The sequence below is a fragment of the Peromyscus maniculatus genome, chromosome 11, assembly GCF_049852395.1.
Source record: "Peromyscus maniculatus bairdii isolate BWxNUB_F1_BW_parent chromosome 11, HU_Pman_BW_mat_3.1, whole genome shotgun sequence".
Lineage (NCBI taxonomy): Eukaryota > Metazoa > Chordata > Mammalia > Rodentia > Cricetidae > Peromyscus > Peromyscus maniculatus.
The window spans coordinates 8214116-8231737 of NC_134862.1; the positions used below are offsets into that span (position 1 = coordinate 8214116).

A 17622-nucleotide genomic window follows, 5' to 3' on the forward strand; every position below is an offset into this window, starting at 1 on the left:
TTTCCCTGGACAAGCCACAGGCCTGTGGGACCAAGAGTAAGGCAGGACACCTCTGGCTGTCAAACCTGACTGCACCACGCTCACCTGAGAAGCTGGCGAAGAGCCGGCAGAACTGTGAGAAGCGGTTGCGGTACAGCCACTGCTGGGCATCCTGGATAGAGGCTGAGGGGAGCAGATGCTGCAGGCGAGAGAAAGGAGGCTCAAATGGCCACAGAGCCAGAGGGACCGCCAGCCCGCCAGCACCCGCGCACACTTACATCACTGCCCAGGGGTAAGGGCTCCACTGGGTGGGTAGGTGAGCTGTTGCTGTAACGGAAAAGAGAAGGGAGGTGAGCCTGAGGGCTTCCAGGGACACGAAGAAGGTTCCAGAACCTACGTGGTGCCTACATTCCCGAAGGTGTGTGACTTGCTTTAAAAGTAAGTCCTGGAAGACTGACTGACATAAGATAGACAAACAAGACCCGGTCTCTCATGATGTCTCCTGAACTCAACTATCACTGCATGGGAGGTTTCGATGACTGCACCATTGTTCAAGCAACAATAACTCTACCTGTGTAGTCTGCAGCAACAACCAAGAAGAGCTCGTCCACTGCGACTGGATGTGTGCTGCATGGTGGAGCCTCACCCCTTGGGATGGTTCACCTTGGTAGGGTTTAGAATCACCATGGAAACAAACCTGTGCGCATGTCTGAGGGTGAGTTTCAACATCAAGCTGACTGAGGTGGGAAGACCCACTCTAAACATGGGCGGCAGCATCCCATGGGCGGGGGTCCTGGACTGACTATAAGGGAGAAAAGGAACTGAGCACAACATCCATCTCTGCATCCTACATCCTAAATGGACCAGCTGCCTCATGCTCCTGCTGCCATGGCTTCTCTGCACAGCAATGGACTGTATCTCCGTGAGTTGTGAGCTGAAATAAATCCTTCCTTAAGTCACTTCTTATCAAGAATTTTTGTCCCAGTGCAAGGAAATAGGTAAAATACCCAAGTTCCAGCCTAAGGAAAGGACAAGCTAACCAGGACACAGGCCACACTCCTTCCAGTACTTCAGCTCCTGGACCTGAATCTGGAAGCTGCAGCTGGACCCAAATCATCAACCAAATCATAACCAGAGAGGCACATAAGGGCCACTGTGCTGAATCCACAGGTTGGTACCTACTTAAGAAAAACATGGCCTGGGTTTTTCCCAATAGGAAGGTACAGAAGTGCTTGGCATGCAAGCATGTTCAAGTCCCAACACCCCCCCCCCCCACACACACACACACACACTGGTGCAGCAAGGCATGCCTCTAATCCCAGTCCTGGGAAATGAGACAGAAGCATCACTGGAGAGCACCAGTCAGCCAGGCTCACCAAGTCAGAGAACTCCAGGTTCAATTAGGGACCCTGGCTCAAAAGTGAGGAAGAGAATGATTGAGGAAGATGCCTGACATCAACTTCTGGCTTCTACATGCATACCCACACATGCATAGGCACATACAGGCCCCTTGCAGAGATGACGCTCATCCCAGGTATCTCCCCAGCAGCCACTCCATTTCTGTATCACAGGTACATCGTTCCTCATGACCCTGTGTTGAACCCCTAACCCTCTTCTGCATCGGGGAAAGCAGGGCTGAGGGAAGGTAAGACAGTCGCTCCCCAGAAGGTAGACATTAAAGAACAAGTCTGCCTGATCTAAATGACCTTTTCTTTCAGTTCTATACTCTTGAGAAGACATTTCACAATGGTAAAACTAAGCTCACACACAGGCAGCCTTGCTTTTTCTTCTGTCTGTATGTCTGTCTGCCTTTGAGCATATCTCCTTTAGCTTGGGCTGGCCTTGAACTTGCTACAGAACCTTGAACTGCTGATCCTCTTCCTTTACCTCCAGAATGCTGGAATTACAGGTGCCAGCCACCACAGCGGGTGCTGGAGATCAAACCAGGCATTTCGTCTACCAATGAGCTCAGCTCCATCCCCCAACCCCGACTTTTTATTACAGATGGATGGCTGAGCAGGAGCTCCAGGCACAAAACACAGAGATTCTGTGCTCACTAACAGCACCCGGGCTGGAGTCCTCTGCTCACTACCAGGACATTACTACAAAGCCGTCATGTCTGCACAGCCTGCCAGTCAGAATCTGCCTACGATGTCTGCACTGTCCTGTCACTGTCTTGGGGCCACATGGCCTATTTGTAGAGTCAGCCAAGGTTCAGCAAAACTAGTTTTGGTGCTACAAACACTGAAACCCAGGGTTGGAGGCTCTTATGTAGACAGTCCCTTCAGGAAGCATGCACAAGAGGTAGAGAGAGAACTAAGGAGGACCTTCTAAATACCTCAGCCATCCAGCACCCACCTCAGGAGAACACTGGTGTTCTAGGTGAATTCTCACAAACTTGTTGCCACTTGTGGAAGTATATAAAAAAGAACACACACACACACACACACACACACACACACACACACACACACACACACACACACTGCACACAGCCAGGTGGGATGGCATACACCTGGAACCCGAGCACTCAAAAGGCCGAAAAAGTAGGATTCTGAGTTCAAGGCCAGCCTGTGCTAACCAACAAACTCAAGTTCAACCTGGGCCATATACAAGCCTGCCCTCAAAGACCCAAAGCTAAATACGGGAGCTGGGGATGCAGCTCAGTGGCACAGCTCTTGCCTAGCATGTACCAGGCCCTGGATCGCACCCCCAACATGGGGAGCAGGTAAGGAATAGATGAATATGGCTACAATTGATATACCAGTTAGCCACATGAAAACCCAAATAAGATGCCAGGTCATGGAATGAAGGAAAACCAAAAAAGGAACCTCTACCCCACCACATGCCAGGACCCCAAGGAAAGAAAGGCTGGACATACCCTTCACCAAGGCCAAAGCTGTTGGGGGAGCCATTGTAGCTTGGGGATGGAGCACTGTTCACCTGGTAGGCGACGTCGGGCCATGGCGAGCACTGTGGGAAGAGATATAGGACAGCGGGACTCAACAGTGGTCTTGGGAGAAGCTCAAGAGCCAGCCCATACTCCTTGGCTTGTCCAAGTAAGCATTCATCAACACTGCTGTCTAAGACGCTGCTGTGTCAGCAGAGCTCATTCTAACTGAGCACTCCCAGTGAGCCATGGCCAGTCGTACTGCTAGGGTCACCCAACAAACATGACGGAAGAGACCTAGAACTCAGGAAGTCGTCTGGAGCAGGCAAACCATGGGATGCACCCCTTGGAGCTCCCTGGTAGTCAAACCAAAGGTGGGAAGAAGCATGTAATGCCCAAGCCCACAAATGAAGACAATCAAAACCCAAGCAGTCAATATGTTTAGCTATGCTCCTAAAGAAGACGAGAACAGGATTAGTTCAGAGCCAAAACCACTCTACTGAGTGAGGGACCTGCAGGCAGGGCTGCAGCAGGCAGGAGGGGTCTTGGAGATCTTCCTCCCAGCCCACTTGTGCAGTTACTCCATTTTAGTGCCCATCTGGGCTCCAAACGACAGAAGCGGGCATGATGTGAGAGCCTTCCCTTGGCGGACATTCCAATGCACAGGCCAGCTGGGGGTGTTGGAGAGAGAACAGAGACCTCCGGGGAAAGGGAGCACCCCAAGCCTGTGTTTCTTCCCTTCCCTCCCTTGGAGGTCTATGACTTTGCTTGGAGAGGGCCAGTCTGAAGCATTCCTAAAGACTGACTATCCCCCACCAAATGCCAGGCTGGTAAATATTTAACCGTTGTGAGTGTGGGCTGGAATTTGTTGATGCTAAATTCTACCAGGGGAGGAAATCTGATGAGCTGATAGAAGGGGCACACTGGCATCCCAAGGTCACAGCCTGGCTTCTCTGTACCAGTTACGCTGTGCTGTGGCGAGGGCCTGCACAGCTTCGGCACACTCTCTGCTCTCGGGGAAGTCGGGAGTAGAACAGAGAAGCTGGGGCTCAGCCAGGATGAGAAACATCACTAGATGGGGTACTCCTGGCAGAGTCACCAGTCAGGTATGGACCAGGCATGGGAAGAAAATGCATGAAACACAGTCCCTGTGTCCTTCTGCTGGCAGAGAGCAAGCGGAAGTTTTCCTGTTCTGGGCTCCCTGCCCACTGCCACCCTCAGGAGAAATAAAGTGCCAGTACATACTTGCAAGCCACATTAGCTCTTTACCCTGTCTTATGCAAACATTCCTCACATGTGCCTTAGCACATACATACAGGCATATGCACAGCTGGGACCTGGCCACCCGTCTCTTGGATTTCTACGTTGCAAGTCTCACCATCAACAATAGCCTTGACCATGCATGGCCATCCTGGGTCTTATACACACCTTCAGAGGGAATCCAACTAGTCACAATCTCTAACACAATGGTTATTTACGGAAAACAGGCCAACAAGAGTGAAGCCACCGAAGGCCAGGGACAGGAAGCAGGAAGAGCTGGTGATAGCCTCTCAGGAGCACTCTGAACCCACGGATGGCTGCAGAGGGCTGCCTCTTTGGTGTCAGGCTTAACAGGAAGTACATTTCTATATCTGTCCAAAGAAATAGCCAGGGCTGGGGATGGGCTAGGGCTCAGTGGCCAAGCAGTGTATGCACCTGAGATCTTGGATTCCAGCTCGGACACTAAATCTTCAATTTACTTGTGTATTTATTTTATTACATCAATGTGTGTGTGTGTGTGTGTGTGTGTGTGTGTGTGTGTGTGTGTGTGTGTGTGTGTGTGTGTGTGTGTGTTCTGGGATGTGTATGGCTTGCGTATGAAGGGAAGGTCAGAGGACAACATTCGGAAGTCAGTTCTTTTCTTCCGCCTTGGATCTGGGGATCAAACTCAAGTTGCTAGGGCTTCCGCAGCAAGCACCTTGAGCCCCCTGAGCCATCTCTCAGGCCCGAGTACGGAATTATAAAAAGTCTGCGCTTGCTGGACAGAGTGGCGCACACCTTTAATCCCAGCACCTAGGAAGCAGAGGCAGGATCTCCGTGAGCTGGAGGCCAGCCTGCTCTGGTCTATACTGAGAGTTCCAGGACAGCCAGGGATGCATAGAGGACCCTGTCTCAAAAACAAACAAACAAACAAAAGCCAATGCTGACATGCCAGCCAGTGAGCTCACATAGAGTCAGGTACTGTACACAGTCCTGCCATGTGCACGTCCACATCAGGCCTCCACAGCTGGACAAGGAACTAGAAGGCTGTTACCAAAGGACAGCAGGCGTCACATGCAAAATGAGCCATTAAATACAAAAGACACAGCCCAGCAGCATGTGTATTGCTAATACACAGACAGGCATGTGTTAAAGTGTGTATACTTTACCCTAATTGCAGAGAAAGACAGATGCCCACAGAACCAGAGGCCCCGGGTGCCTAGAGAGAGAAGCTGAGAGAGGAGGAAGAGCCAAGGCATTGACCAGGTGATGGGGGAGATACTTTTGGTTACACTCTTTTACATTTTGTACCACATGACTGAGTGTGTGACTGTTCACCCGCATTTTCAAAAGCACCAGCATATACAAAGGCAGCAGGGCGCTCAAAGGGACCTCAGAGCAACGCACCAGTGGCCTCATCTGATGTGTGCACTGGGCACTCTCTGAAGCTCCCACCCACCTGATGATGGGCAATCCTCCACCACTGTGCACCACGTCCCTGGCTCACTCCAGGCTCAGCCCCAGCCCAGCCCTAGCTCACCTCAGTGAGGATGGTGGTTTCATAGGACGGCTGATATTTCTCCTTCTCCTGAACTGTTCTTTTCTCCATCTTCTCCCGGTCGGTTTTCTGTTTCCGGTCAGCTCCCTTTGGCTGTAAGTATAGAATACAGGGTCCACTTAGGCCAGAAGGCAGCCACTGGCTGGGGAAGGAAGACCAAGGCCTGCAGGCTCTCGCCTCAACCTGGGGCCTGGAGAGCAGGCAGGATAGCTCTTGCACCTCCAGAGTGCCATGTTTCCTTTCCACCCCTGGAATCTTGAGTCTATCATGTGGCAGCTCAATAGGTACTTAGGAAAGATGGCTACCAGGGGCCTCTTGCTTCTGGAAGGAGCCATGGAGAACCAAGATGGGCTATACCACAGTGCTGAGGTGACTGACGGAGACTGAAGGGAGGTGGAGAGTGTCTACTGACAGCCTGTGCCATGTTCAACGCTGTTCACCCAGCCCTTAACATATCTCAATCTCAGTGGCATCTTTGTCTCTGCTGGGGCTAAACTGACTTACAAAGCGTGCCCCGGCCTCACAGCCACCGCTGCTTCTACTTTACTAACCAGAGGCTCGGTGGCCTGAGTTGTTGGCGGGAGAGGCCTGAGGGGACAGTCCCTCCCCCCTGTGTCACCTCCCTGGTGCCTCCCACGGTTCCCATCCTGCTTGGCAAGCACAGGTACAAGACTCAGAGCCCCTCAGCACTTCCGCACTGAGCGGTTTTATTATGCACTTGTGATGTGCAGATATTAACAATTAGTTCAGGTCTAGTGTGTGCCTTCCTCAGGGGACGCCTTCTGGTTCCCCGGCTCAAGGGCTTTTAGGGAAGCTTCCTTCAGGATGACACCAACCCCAGATCATGATAAGCTTGCAATGAGCCCCACAGGGACACTAACAGCAGGCATCGTATTCAACGTGAGTACCAGAGAAGCTCTTAGAGCCCAGGGTCATGGCAGTCACATCTAGCCTCCTGCTCTGGGACTAAAGTTTTAGCCTCTCCTCCTTGCCTCAGAGGCCATAGGTGAGACAGATATGGCCAGACCATCGACTAGCATGCATGTCCTCCACCTCACGTCCTTCAAGGGGCTGGCTGGTCAGAACATGCTTTTTCTTTCAGAAACCCAACACATCAAGAACCTGAATTTGATCCCCCTGAAACTATGTAGAAATCCCAGGACATAGTGACAAACACTTGTAATTCCAGAGGCAGGAAGCAGACCAGTAGATCCTTTAGCCTAATGGGCTGGTTCCACGTTCAGTGAGAGAACCTGTCTCGAAAATAAGGTAGATGACCCTGAGGAACCTAAGGCTGAGCCCTGACCTCCACACGCTACACATGTATACTCAACATACACACACAAACACCACTTCTACATACAGAGAGAAAACATACTTTATAGGTAACATGCCTGCCTGCCATGGACTCAAAGTGCCAGGAGGGTGGCGGCAGTCTTGCTTTCAGAGGGACAGCCTCAACTGCTCTGCCTCCAGGTCTGTGGTTATAGCTGTGACTATTTAGTTTCTGTGACTATTTAGGATCAGCAGGACCCTGCTGTCTCTACGGCATCCCTATCTGAAATCAACTCTCCCCTGGTCTCCAGGGCCAGCAGGTGTTTCCAGCAGGTTCCAAATTCACCTAGGTGTAAAGAGGGGCGTTCTGATTCTGGGACAGGTATTAAGGCTGATCACTCAAAGCAATCCCTGATGGGAGGGGATGGAAGCAGTTTAGCCTGATGGTCATGGCTAGCCTCATGCTCTAAGAATGCCACAGGCCTGCTGCACCATCCATTTCCCCGAGGGCACAAGGGACCTGTAAGAGCACCAGCTCCTACCCTCAGGAAACAATCAATCCAGACTGAGGAGATAAGAGCCAGCGAGAGGCTGCAGGGTGAATCAGCACAGCAAGAGGCTGATGGACTTCTGAAGATGTTTCTTTTTCGTTGTTTGTTTTTTTGTTTGTTTGTTTTGTTTGTTTGTTTGTTTGTTTGTTTTAGAGAGAGGGTTTCTCTGTGTAGTTTTGGAGGCTATCCTGGATCTCGCTCTGTAGACCAGGCTGGCCTCTAACTCACAGAGATCCGCCTGGCTTTGCTGGGATCAAAGGTGTGCGCCACCATGGCCTGGCTCTGAAGATGTTTCTTCAAGATGAATTTGTTTTTCCTGGTACTTGGGACAGAACTCAGGACCTCCTTGCATGCTAGAGTCAATCCTCTGTCACTGAGCCACACCATGGTCTTTTTGAAGGGAAAGCTGGCCTGAGGGTCTTCTCAATGGTAGAACTCTTATGGAGTGTCCACCATGCATGTGTGAGAGCCTCACCCATGCTCATTTAGAACCAACACCCATGGAAAAAGCCAGGTGTTGTGACACACACCTGGAATACTGATGCTGAGGAGGCAGAGACAGGAGGATCCCTGGAGCTCAGTGGTCAGCTAGTCTTACTGTATTGGTGGGCTCCAGGTTCAGGGAGAGCCTGTGTCAAAAACTAAAGCAGACAGTGAACTGGTGAGATCACCCAGCGGGTAGAGGTTGATGACACTGAGTTCAAGCCCAGGACCCACATGGTAGAGGGAGAGCGCTGATTTCTGTCCTCTGACAACTGTAAGTATGCAGTCTCTCTCTCTCTCTCTCTCTCTCTCTCTCTCTCTCTCTCTCTCTCTCTCTCTCTCTCTCTCTCTCCCTCCCTCCCTCCCTCCCTCCCCCCTCTCTCTCTCACACACACAGCCAACCAATGAAGAGAAGAACAGCATTGGCCTAGACCTCCAAGAATAGCCCTAGCCCCCTTGACTTCATGTTTATTTCTTTTTGTTTGACATAGGAGCTCACTCACTGTGTTGCCCTGGTGGCCTGGAGCTCACTTTGTAGCCCAGGCTGGTCTGAAACTCACAGAGATCCACTCCTCTGCCTGGGATTAAAGGCACTGATATAGTGCCTTTGCCCTCATGTTTAAGGAGACACTACACAGGAGAACATTATGAATACCTGTGAAACGCTCGGGAGTCTGGGAAAACACAACTCTAAAAAGATACAAAGTCTGTCGTTCTCACAAAAGCAGACCCTTGTACTGATATGGGGAGACACCCCTTCCAACACTTTTGAGGAACACGAGACGTCTGGGCAGGGGCAGGCCAGGTCCAGGAGCTGCAATCCAGAGAGAAGCCCGGGAGGCCACACGCCCAGCTGGGTCTATGCCCTAAGCAATAGCAAAGGGCCATTTTGCAGGCAGGTTTGACCAGGGTTGGCTGTGCAGTGCATCCTACCTTGAACACCTTGATCTGGCAGCTGGCGGAGTGTAGGTGCTCCGTGTATTCCCCATTCTCGTTCTGCTTAAATGTGTCGATCTGCACCCGAAAAGGCACTCCTTTCTCACCCCCATGCTTCCTGGGGGTGAATTCTGTGCTGATACAGTGCACCTGGAGGGGAATGTGAGACCTGAAGTCAGGTAGGGGAGGGGAGTCTGGATGGCCCTAAGGCTCCTCTCTTCCAAGGCGGTGACCATTCCTGCCTTCAACTCCGTGTTCTGCTTAACTTCCCATTTACCCCCATAAAGGCCATGCAAGGCCTTCCTGCCCTCTAGCCACAGAACACACACATCATCCACCTCTATCCCTTTATTTAGAGCTCTGTCTGACCAGCTAAGTCTTTATCATTGCTTTGGGCTAAACACAGTAGCCACAGTATCACCCCTTACCCAGGTGAATCCTAGACTTGCAGGGCCGATGAGCACACTTCTGTTGCTCTCTGAAATCCTGGTGTCCTGGTTACTGAGCAAGTCTGAAGCCACAGTCAGAATGCCAAACTCATCTATAGATCTCTGAGTACATATTACAGAAGGCAATGGATACCTATGCATTGTTCTAATACTGTAATGTTATAAGATACAGTATTATCACAGTACAAATTAACTAAAATTTGCAACAACATTATTATTTGTTCTTAAAAACTGTATCAGTGTGTTCCAATGCATGTGTGTATACATGTCCATACATCTGGAAGACAGATGTTGACATTGTGTGTCTTCTTCAGGTGCTCCCCCATTCAACATTTTTGTTGTTGTTGTTTATAGGTTTTTTTTGGGGGGGGTAATCTGTTTTTGTTTTGTTGTTGTTGTTTGAGACAGATAGCCCTGGCAGTCCTGGGATGCAACTGTGTAGATCCATTTGCCTCTGCATCCTGAGTGCAGGGGTTAAAGGCTTGGGATGATAAAGACCCACCATGACAGGCTCCATTTAATTTTTAAGCCAGGGTCTCTCACTGAACCTAGAGTTTACAGATTTGGCTAGGCTAGCTGGGGGACAAGCCCCAGGCATCCTGTCTTCTCCCCACTTCAGCACTGGGGTCACTATGTCCAGCTCTTACACACTGAGGATCAGACTCAAACCCTCATGGTACACAGCAAGCATTTTACCGACTGTCGCTGGTTTTCCTTGAGCTCTTCCTATGGACCCGGCGTATTTCTTACGTACTTTATTAAACACACATATGGACAACTACTAAGACTCAAAATGGGGAGGGGAAGTGTGGTGGCACACACTTATAATCCTAGCACTCGGGAAACTGAGGCAGATTGTGTTCAAGGCCAGCTTGAGTCTCCACAGAAAGACCCTGTCTCAAAAACAAACAATAGGGAGCAAAGCTCATATGAAAAAACCATACAGCCCGTCAGCAAGAGCCAGGCTAGTCGAGAGCCACAGCAGACCATGGCCATGCCCTTGGCCACCTGAACCCCAGACAGTGGCTAACACAAAGTGGAAGCCACATAGGATGCAAATAATGAACCCACTCAACAACGACTAGAATGGAAGAATGTTCCTCTCCAGTTATTCACACCAGCCAACAGTGACTTTAAAAACTTTTGTTATTGCTAAGGATGGCGGCGCACACCTTCCATCCCAGCACTTGGGAGGCAGAGGTAGGCAGATCTCTGTGAGTTCAAGGCCACCCTGGTCTATTTAGAACAGTGGTTCTCAACTTTCCTATTAAATACAGTTCCTCAGGATATAGTGACCCCCAACCATAAAATTATTTTCTTTGCTATTTCATAACTGTAATTTTGCTACTGCTACGAATCTTCATGTAAATATCTTTGGAGACAGAGGTTTGCTAAAGGGTTGCCACCCATAGGTTGAAAACCACTGACAGTATTCCAGAATAGCCAGGGCTTCATAGAGACACTGTCTCAAAAGAAAAAACAAAACTAAAAAAAAAATAACTTGTTACCATTTTATTCACTGTGTGTGTGTAAATGTGGGTGGGTGCATGCCAGAGGACCCATGCAGAGGACCACTTTTGGGAGTCAGTTCAATCCTTTCACTATTTAGTACACAGAATCAAACTCAGGCCACTCCAAAATACTGATTCGATTAATGGAGTGGGGTGTGTGTGTGTGTGTGTGTGTGTGTGTGTGTGTGTGTGTACGTGCACATGCATCCACATAGAGGTTAGAGATCAGCCTCACGTGTGATCCCTCAGATGTGCACTATCTTGATGGATTTCTTAAGTCAGGGTCTCTCGATGGCCTGGGACTCACTAATTGAGCTAGCTGACTGGTCTACCTGCTTTCACGCCCCACCCCCCACCTCCCGCCCTCCAAACACAGTGCACCACCATTCCAGTCTTTCTTATGTGGAGGACTGAACTCAGGTTTTGTGGAAAGTACTTTATAAACCGCGCCAAATCCCTAGCCTTGCGAATACCAAATCTTTTTTAACCTCACAGCATTCTGGAAGCGAGAACCCAAACATGATTCTGCAACATTCCAAGTCCTTGCTCCAGCTCTCCTGACCTCTGACCCTGACTCCACCCATCCTTTGTCCTCTCTTCTACTTTCTGTTCAAGAGTCAGCCATCTTGGCTCGCTGATGGGTACTCCCCAAAGCTCTCATGTTCGCTCACCTGAATGAACGCGGATGCTCTTTTTGCTGGATCCCACAGAAACTCCACGGCATTCAGTTGGGTTGGGCTGGCCCTGGGGTCCAAGATACCAACAGAGAGTGGAATATCTGCACACACACACACAAAAGTACGACCGTCAGCCTCTCCCACACACTGAGGGAAGGATCCCAGGTAGGGCCCAAACTCCTGTGGTTTGAAACTGCAGCTAATCTGAAATTCATCTTTGCCCACTGTCTACTGGTAGACAGCCTGGAGGAGTTGCTGTGGATTGCTTGATGTCGTTATCCTTTCTTTTGTTTTTTAATCTTTTTTTTTTTTTTTTTTTTGGTTTTTCGAGACAGGGTTCCTCTGTGTAGCCTTTCCTGGATCTCGCTCTGTAGACCAGGCTGGCCTGGAACTCACAAAGATCCACCTGCCTCTGCCTCCCAAGTGCTGGGATTAAAGGCGTTATAAAACTTATGAAAATTTCCCCTGATTCCATGTGGAAGGACTGGCTGTTGGCCGGGTATACATACCCTATCATCAGCTGAGGGCTGTGGGCAAAGCAGGGTGGCCAGTACCTGAGCCCTCCAGCTCTGTGATACGCCCACCCTTCCCTAGCCACTTATCAAAATCCTTGAAGGAGCCGGGCATGGTGGCACATGATGCACTCAGGAGGCAGAGGCATGTGGATTCCTGTGAGTTTGAATCCAGCATGGTCTACATAGAGTTTCAAACCAGCCAGGTTGGTCACCCTTTAAGACTCTGCACTCTTCTATAGAGAACTCCCTGAGGGTAGCACCCGGTGGCTGAGTCATCACGGAAACTCTCATGACCCACCCTTCCTTCCTTCCTTCCTTCCTTCCACCCTTCCACCCTTCCTTCCTTCCTTCCTTCCTTCCATATATGTAGTTGGAAGTCTCTGTGTGTTTACTTGGGGGACGCGAGTGGGAGAGTTTTGTCCCAACCCCTGGCCAGCCGGGGAAAACTTCCAACTATATATATATATATATATATATATATATATATATATATATGGGGTTATTCGTGCCAGGAGTGTGTGCGCGCAGGGAGATGAGAGGTAAACCTTGAGTGTTACTCTTCATCATGGTTTTCAGAACAGGGTCTCTCCTTGTATCTGAAGTTCATCAACTCATCTCAGCTAGCTGGACAGCGAGCACTGGGGATCTGCCTGTTTCTCCTCCCCATACATAGCTGGGATTACAAGAGCTTTGCTACCACACATGGCTTTTTTATTTTAACACATGAACTCAGGTCCTCCTTTTTTATTTTAACACAGGTTCTGGGGATCGAACTCAGGTCCTCATGCTTGCACTGTACCAGCAGAGCCATCTCATCGTCCTCTTTCTTTCGGACTCACTGTATGTAGACCAGCATGGCCTCACCTCAGTGTCTCTGCCTGTGCATCTCCAGTGTTAGGACTGCATGTATGTGCCACCATGCTGAGCTTCCCTGTGAGCATAAATCCAAGTGGCACCCACAGAGAAGCCCCCGACCTGGCCCAAGTGTTGGGGGTTGGGACTGGCTGGGGGACTCACCAATGTCCAGGATCCGGTCCCCAGGCCTGCTCCACCGCCAGCCCTCCAACTGCTGGTGCTCTGTGTACTGAAGCCTGCGGTCATGGAAAACTACACGGATGATACTCTGTGAAGGGCAGATGTCGAAGTCGGCTGTGTGTGGGGACTGGGGGACCTCAGAGAGTGTGCAGCCCTGCCCCTGATGAGGGAAGCCCTCTGCCCCTCACCAGCCCCTTTTCTGGGGGCTTCCTTTCCTCAGAACCCCAAGAACATGGAGAATGGTGAGAAGGACGCCGCCTTCCAGGGCTTCCAGTATTCTGAACAGCTTCACATACATGTCTAACTATGTGCTGTTCTGTGCAGGTAAGAAAGGTTCAACTGAGGTCAAAATCACGTCCACCAACGTGCGCCACTCTACCCTGGTCCGCTGCCTCCCCATTTCATGGGGACAGTGCCCTCCCTAAACGGGGGCAGTACTGTAGCTCAGGGATGAGAAGGAGGCTGCCCCTCCCTCTGATGCCTTCCTACCCTCCCAGCCCCAGGTACTCAAACCCCACAGTGCTCATCCTCTGGCGTGTTTAGGCTCACTCACCTTCACATATTTCGTGTTCAGATCTTGGAAGTCCCCTAGCTTCCGATTCTCCAGCAGCCGGATTTCATAGGACTGACCTGGGGGAGGGGGCAGCACATTTTTCCATTTCTTTCTGTAATTTTATTTTGAGACAGGATCTCATGTCACCTGAGCTGGCCTCAGACTTGCTGTGAGGCTAAGGAGGACCGTGACCTCCTGACCCTCCTCTTTCTGCCTCCTGGCCACGTCTAGTTGAGTCACAGGTTCCAGGGCTCAGAACTCAGGTCCACGAGCTTGTGCAACAAGCACTTTACACATTCAGGTAAAAAAATTTTAATTGATTTAAAAAAAAAAAAAAGTTTCTCAGAGCCAGAGAGATGGCTCAGAGCACTGGCTGCTCCTCCAAAGGACCGCCTTTCAATTCTCAGCTCTTACATGGTGGCTCATAACCATCTATGGGGAACGGGCCTCTGAGGGCACCAGACACACATGCGGTGTACAGACATGTAGCCAGAACACCCATACACATAAAATAATTTTAAAAACTTAAAAATCAGATTCTCGGATAGGCATGCTGACACTTGGGAGGCAAAGGCAGGTAGCTCACTAGGAGTTATGAGCCAGCCAGGGCTACACAGTGAGACCCTGTCTCAGAATAAATAAGCAATCCATTTCTCAAGGCTTTATTTTCATGACCAGGCGCTAGGAGCTGCTTCCTAGGGAAAGCCCTTCCCAGCCTGAAGTCGGAGACCAAGAGGAGGCACGGCTCTAAAGCTACATCACGGAAATGTGAACCGAATCCCAACAAAGCCGGGGCAGCAGCAAGCCCAGCGACTCCTGGGCGGCTTTACAAGCACCTTTAAAACTGACGGGAATGGTGACGCAGCCTAGAATCCCTGTAGGGGAAGCTGAGGCAGGAGGATTGACAGTTGAAGGCCAGCATAGGCCATGTGGTGAGAGTCTTTGTCAAAAAACAAAACACGGGGCTGGTGACATGGTAGAAGGAAAGTCTTCACACTCACACTCACACACACACACACAGACACACAACATTTTTAAACAAAAAAGGCAACTAGTTAGAGAAATACCTACACCCTCCTTCATCCAGTCACAGAAACTGGGAATGTGTCCTTAAATTAGGACAGGCAGTCTCAGCAGACAATTAAACTTAAGGATTCTAAGGTAAGGGGACAATGGGAGAAAAGCCCTGGCCCCGAATCCAATGGCACGCACAGTGAGACACACAGAAGTGGCAGAGAGGGAAAAAAGAATGTCAGAGGTGGAGAAAAGTGATGTGGCCACAAGCCAAGAATGGCCTGGAGACACCAGAAGGTTGATGGCCAACAGTGGCACCTCCCATAGGTGCCCGAGAAACAGCCCGGCCCTGTGATTCTTCTCCTCCAGCCTTCTGAGCTGCAAGAACCAGCTGCTAAAAAAACAAGCCAGAGCAAGGATTCCAGAATGGGCAGAGAACCGGAAACCAGACCATTTGCTGCAAGTATTTGCTGAGTAACAATTATACAGGGAACACTCTGCAAACCCCGGAGCCTTGGGAGTAAGTGGAAGGCCCCAGCCACATGTGGACCGCAGAGATTCCTGACCACAGCCTCTGGGCCTAGACCCGATGCCGGCCATGCACAGTAAAGCACCCTTCTCTAGTCACCACTGTGTGTCTGTGGGTGGGTGTGTCTGTGTGTGTGGATGCTCTTCAGTAGGGGTGCATGCAGAAATGCAGTGTAAGCACCTAAGTGTGGAGGCCAAGGACAACAGCTGTCCTTCTTCAGGCATCAGCCAACTTGTGTTTTGAGAGTCTCTCACTAGCCTGTGGCTTGCCAAGTTGACCAGATTTGCTGGCCAGAATGCCCCAGGGATCTACCTGTCTTTACCTCCCTAGAGCGTGGTGTACAAGAGAGTGCTACCATGCCCAACGTTTCGATGCGAGCACTGGGAATCAAACTTAGCACCAAGCATTTTTATCAGCTCAAGTATGTTCTTAGCAACTAAGGCTTTTAAGCTCTGCTTCTAGGCCCCTGAACCAAGAGTCCAGCACTCCGTAGGCCTGGACACACTAAGGGCCTTCCACACCCTAACTGGTTTTTCCAGGGTCCTTGCCTTTGCTGAAGAATGTAGATGGTGTTGGCAGAGGCCCAAGGCCCAAGTGGTCATTACAGGAGTTTACAGGAGCCCAGGAGGGCAATTAGCACTGGCCCCAGGCTCTGCGGCATGACCTCTACTCAGGCCAAGCAGAGGCAACTCCTGCCAGATAGAGAACTGTTTCCAAGTCTGTACCAAGAGGTAGCACTGCCAGATCAGGCCCATTGAGTGGATTGTGGGCCAGGATCCTATGGTGAGCTTCTCCATCAAATGGGAATCAATGCTCTTCCCACGCAATCTTCCTGGTCCTTCCTCCAGCCACCCTGTCCCCTCCCAAGTCATCCAGCTGCCCTGTCAAGGCTAACACACTAGGACCAGACTGTTTTCTCCACCCCTCACAGGGGATCAGGGTCCCATGCTATCTGATGAGCATGGTCACATAGACCAAATTCACCGTGGGTGGCTTGGCCAGTACTCTTCTGTACCAGCATGGGGGGAAGGGATCTCTGAAGGCCAGGATCATGTCTGGAGTCTTTGTGTAATTGTTGGGGTTTTTGTTGTTGTTTTCAGGGTAGGGTTGGTTTTTCCAGATAGGGTTTCTCTGTGTGTAGCCCTGGCCATCCTGGAACTCACTCTATAGCCTAAGCTGTCCTTGAACTTGGAGACTCTCCTGCCTCTGCCTCCAGAGTGCTGGGATTAAAATGTGTACCACCACCATCACCACCACGCAGCCTAATTGTTGCTTTGTTTGGCTCACAGCTGCACTACTTGGCACACAGTAGGTGCTGTGCCAAAGTCTCAATGTGATTTCATATGCTGGTATGTATATGTATAGTGTTCTTGTGTGCAAATGTGTGCACATACACAGAGGCGAGATTGTGTCTTCCCTGCTGTCAACCACTCCCTGCCTTATCTTTTTGACTGATCTGGTTTTTGTTTGACTGGCTGATTGGCTGGTACTGTTTTGTTTGAGACAGGGTGTCTCTATATAGCTCTGACTGGCTTGAGACTTCTATATAGAGCAGGCTGAGCTTGAACTCACAGGGATCTGCCTGCCTCTGCTTCTCAAATTCTGGGATTAAATGAATGAGCCACAATGCCTGGTTCTTTACCATATCTTTTGAGATGAGAGTATTTCACTGAACTTGGGGTTCACCAATCTAGCTAGGCTGGTAAGCCAGCAATCCCCTGGGGCCCACCTGTCTTCACCTTCTCAATACTGGAAATACCAGCACACGCTCTTTTTTCTTTCTTTTTTAAGATTTAATTTTAAATTCTTCTTTGTTTATGTGTGCATACCTGTAGAGGTCAATAGAGGGTGTTAGATTCGCTGGAACTGGAGTTACAGGCAGTTGGGAGCTTCCTGGTGTGGGTGCTGGGTCCTCAGAAGTAGTACCAGGTGCTCATAACCCCAGTCATCTTTCCAGCCCCGTGATGTCCAGCTTTTCATGTGGGTTCTAGGGGTCTCACGCAAATCCCCATGCACAGCAAACATCTTACCAACTGAGCTACTTCCCCAGCCCCCATGTCAAATTCTTCACAATGCTCTTCTGTTACAGCTACGGGGTTTTGCAAAGTGTTTAACACACTCCTGCCCTGAAAGGTTTTTCATTTTCCAGGTACATCAAACAGTGCAGGGAAAGGGACAGGATGAAGCAGCATTTGAATAATTCCTTCAGGGACAAGGAGATGGGATGGCCAGGTCCACTCATCCTGATTATGGATGGTACGAGAAGCGAGGCTGGAGCATGGAGGTAGCACGGGAGAGGACTCTGAAGAAGAGGCAGGGTGTCCATGGTCAAGGGAAGGAATGCATATGACTGAAACTCCAAGCGAAAGTGCAGCAGGGATGAGATTTCCGCTGGACAGCGATAAGCACCAGCCTCACTCACTCATGG

General features: G+C 50.2%; 1 protein-coding gene across 1 annotated transcript in view; it reads right to left on the reverse strand.

Moving 5' to 3' along the window:
• Tfcp2l1 (transcription factor CP2 like 1) overlaps nucleotides 1–17622 on the reverse strand; it is a 56254-nt gene that overhangs the window by 12592 nt on the left and 26040 nt on the right. Inside the window, exons 3-10 of the mRNA XM_006994895.4 lie at nucleotides 13652–13728; nucleotides 13081–13186; nucleotides 11543–11649; nucleotides 8909–9061; nucleotides 5649–5759; nucleotides 2861–2952; nucleotides 258–306; nucleotides 85–178 (exon numbers count right to left, since the gene is read on the reverse strand). Coding sequence (XP_006994957.1) covers nucleotides 85–178; nucleotides 258–306; nucleotides 2861–2952; nucleotides 5649–5759; nucleotides 8909–9061; nucleotides 11543–11649; nucleotides 13081–13186; nucleotides 13652–13728 — 789 coding nt within the window. The remainder of the gene's footprint in view (nucleotides 1–84; nucleotides 179–257; nucleotides 307–2860; nucleotides 2953–5648; nucleotides 5760–8908; nucleotides 9062–11542; nucleotides 11650–13080; nucleotides 13187–13651; nucleotides 13729–17622) is intronic.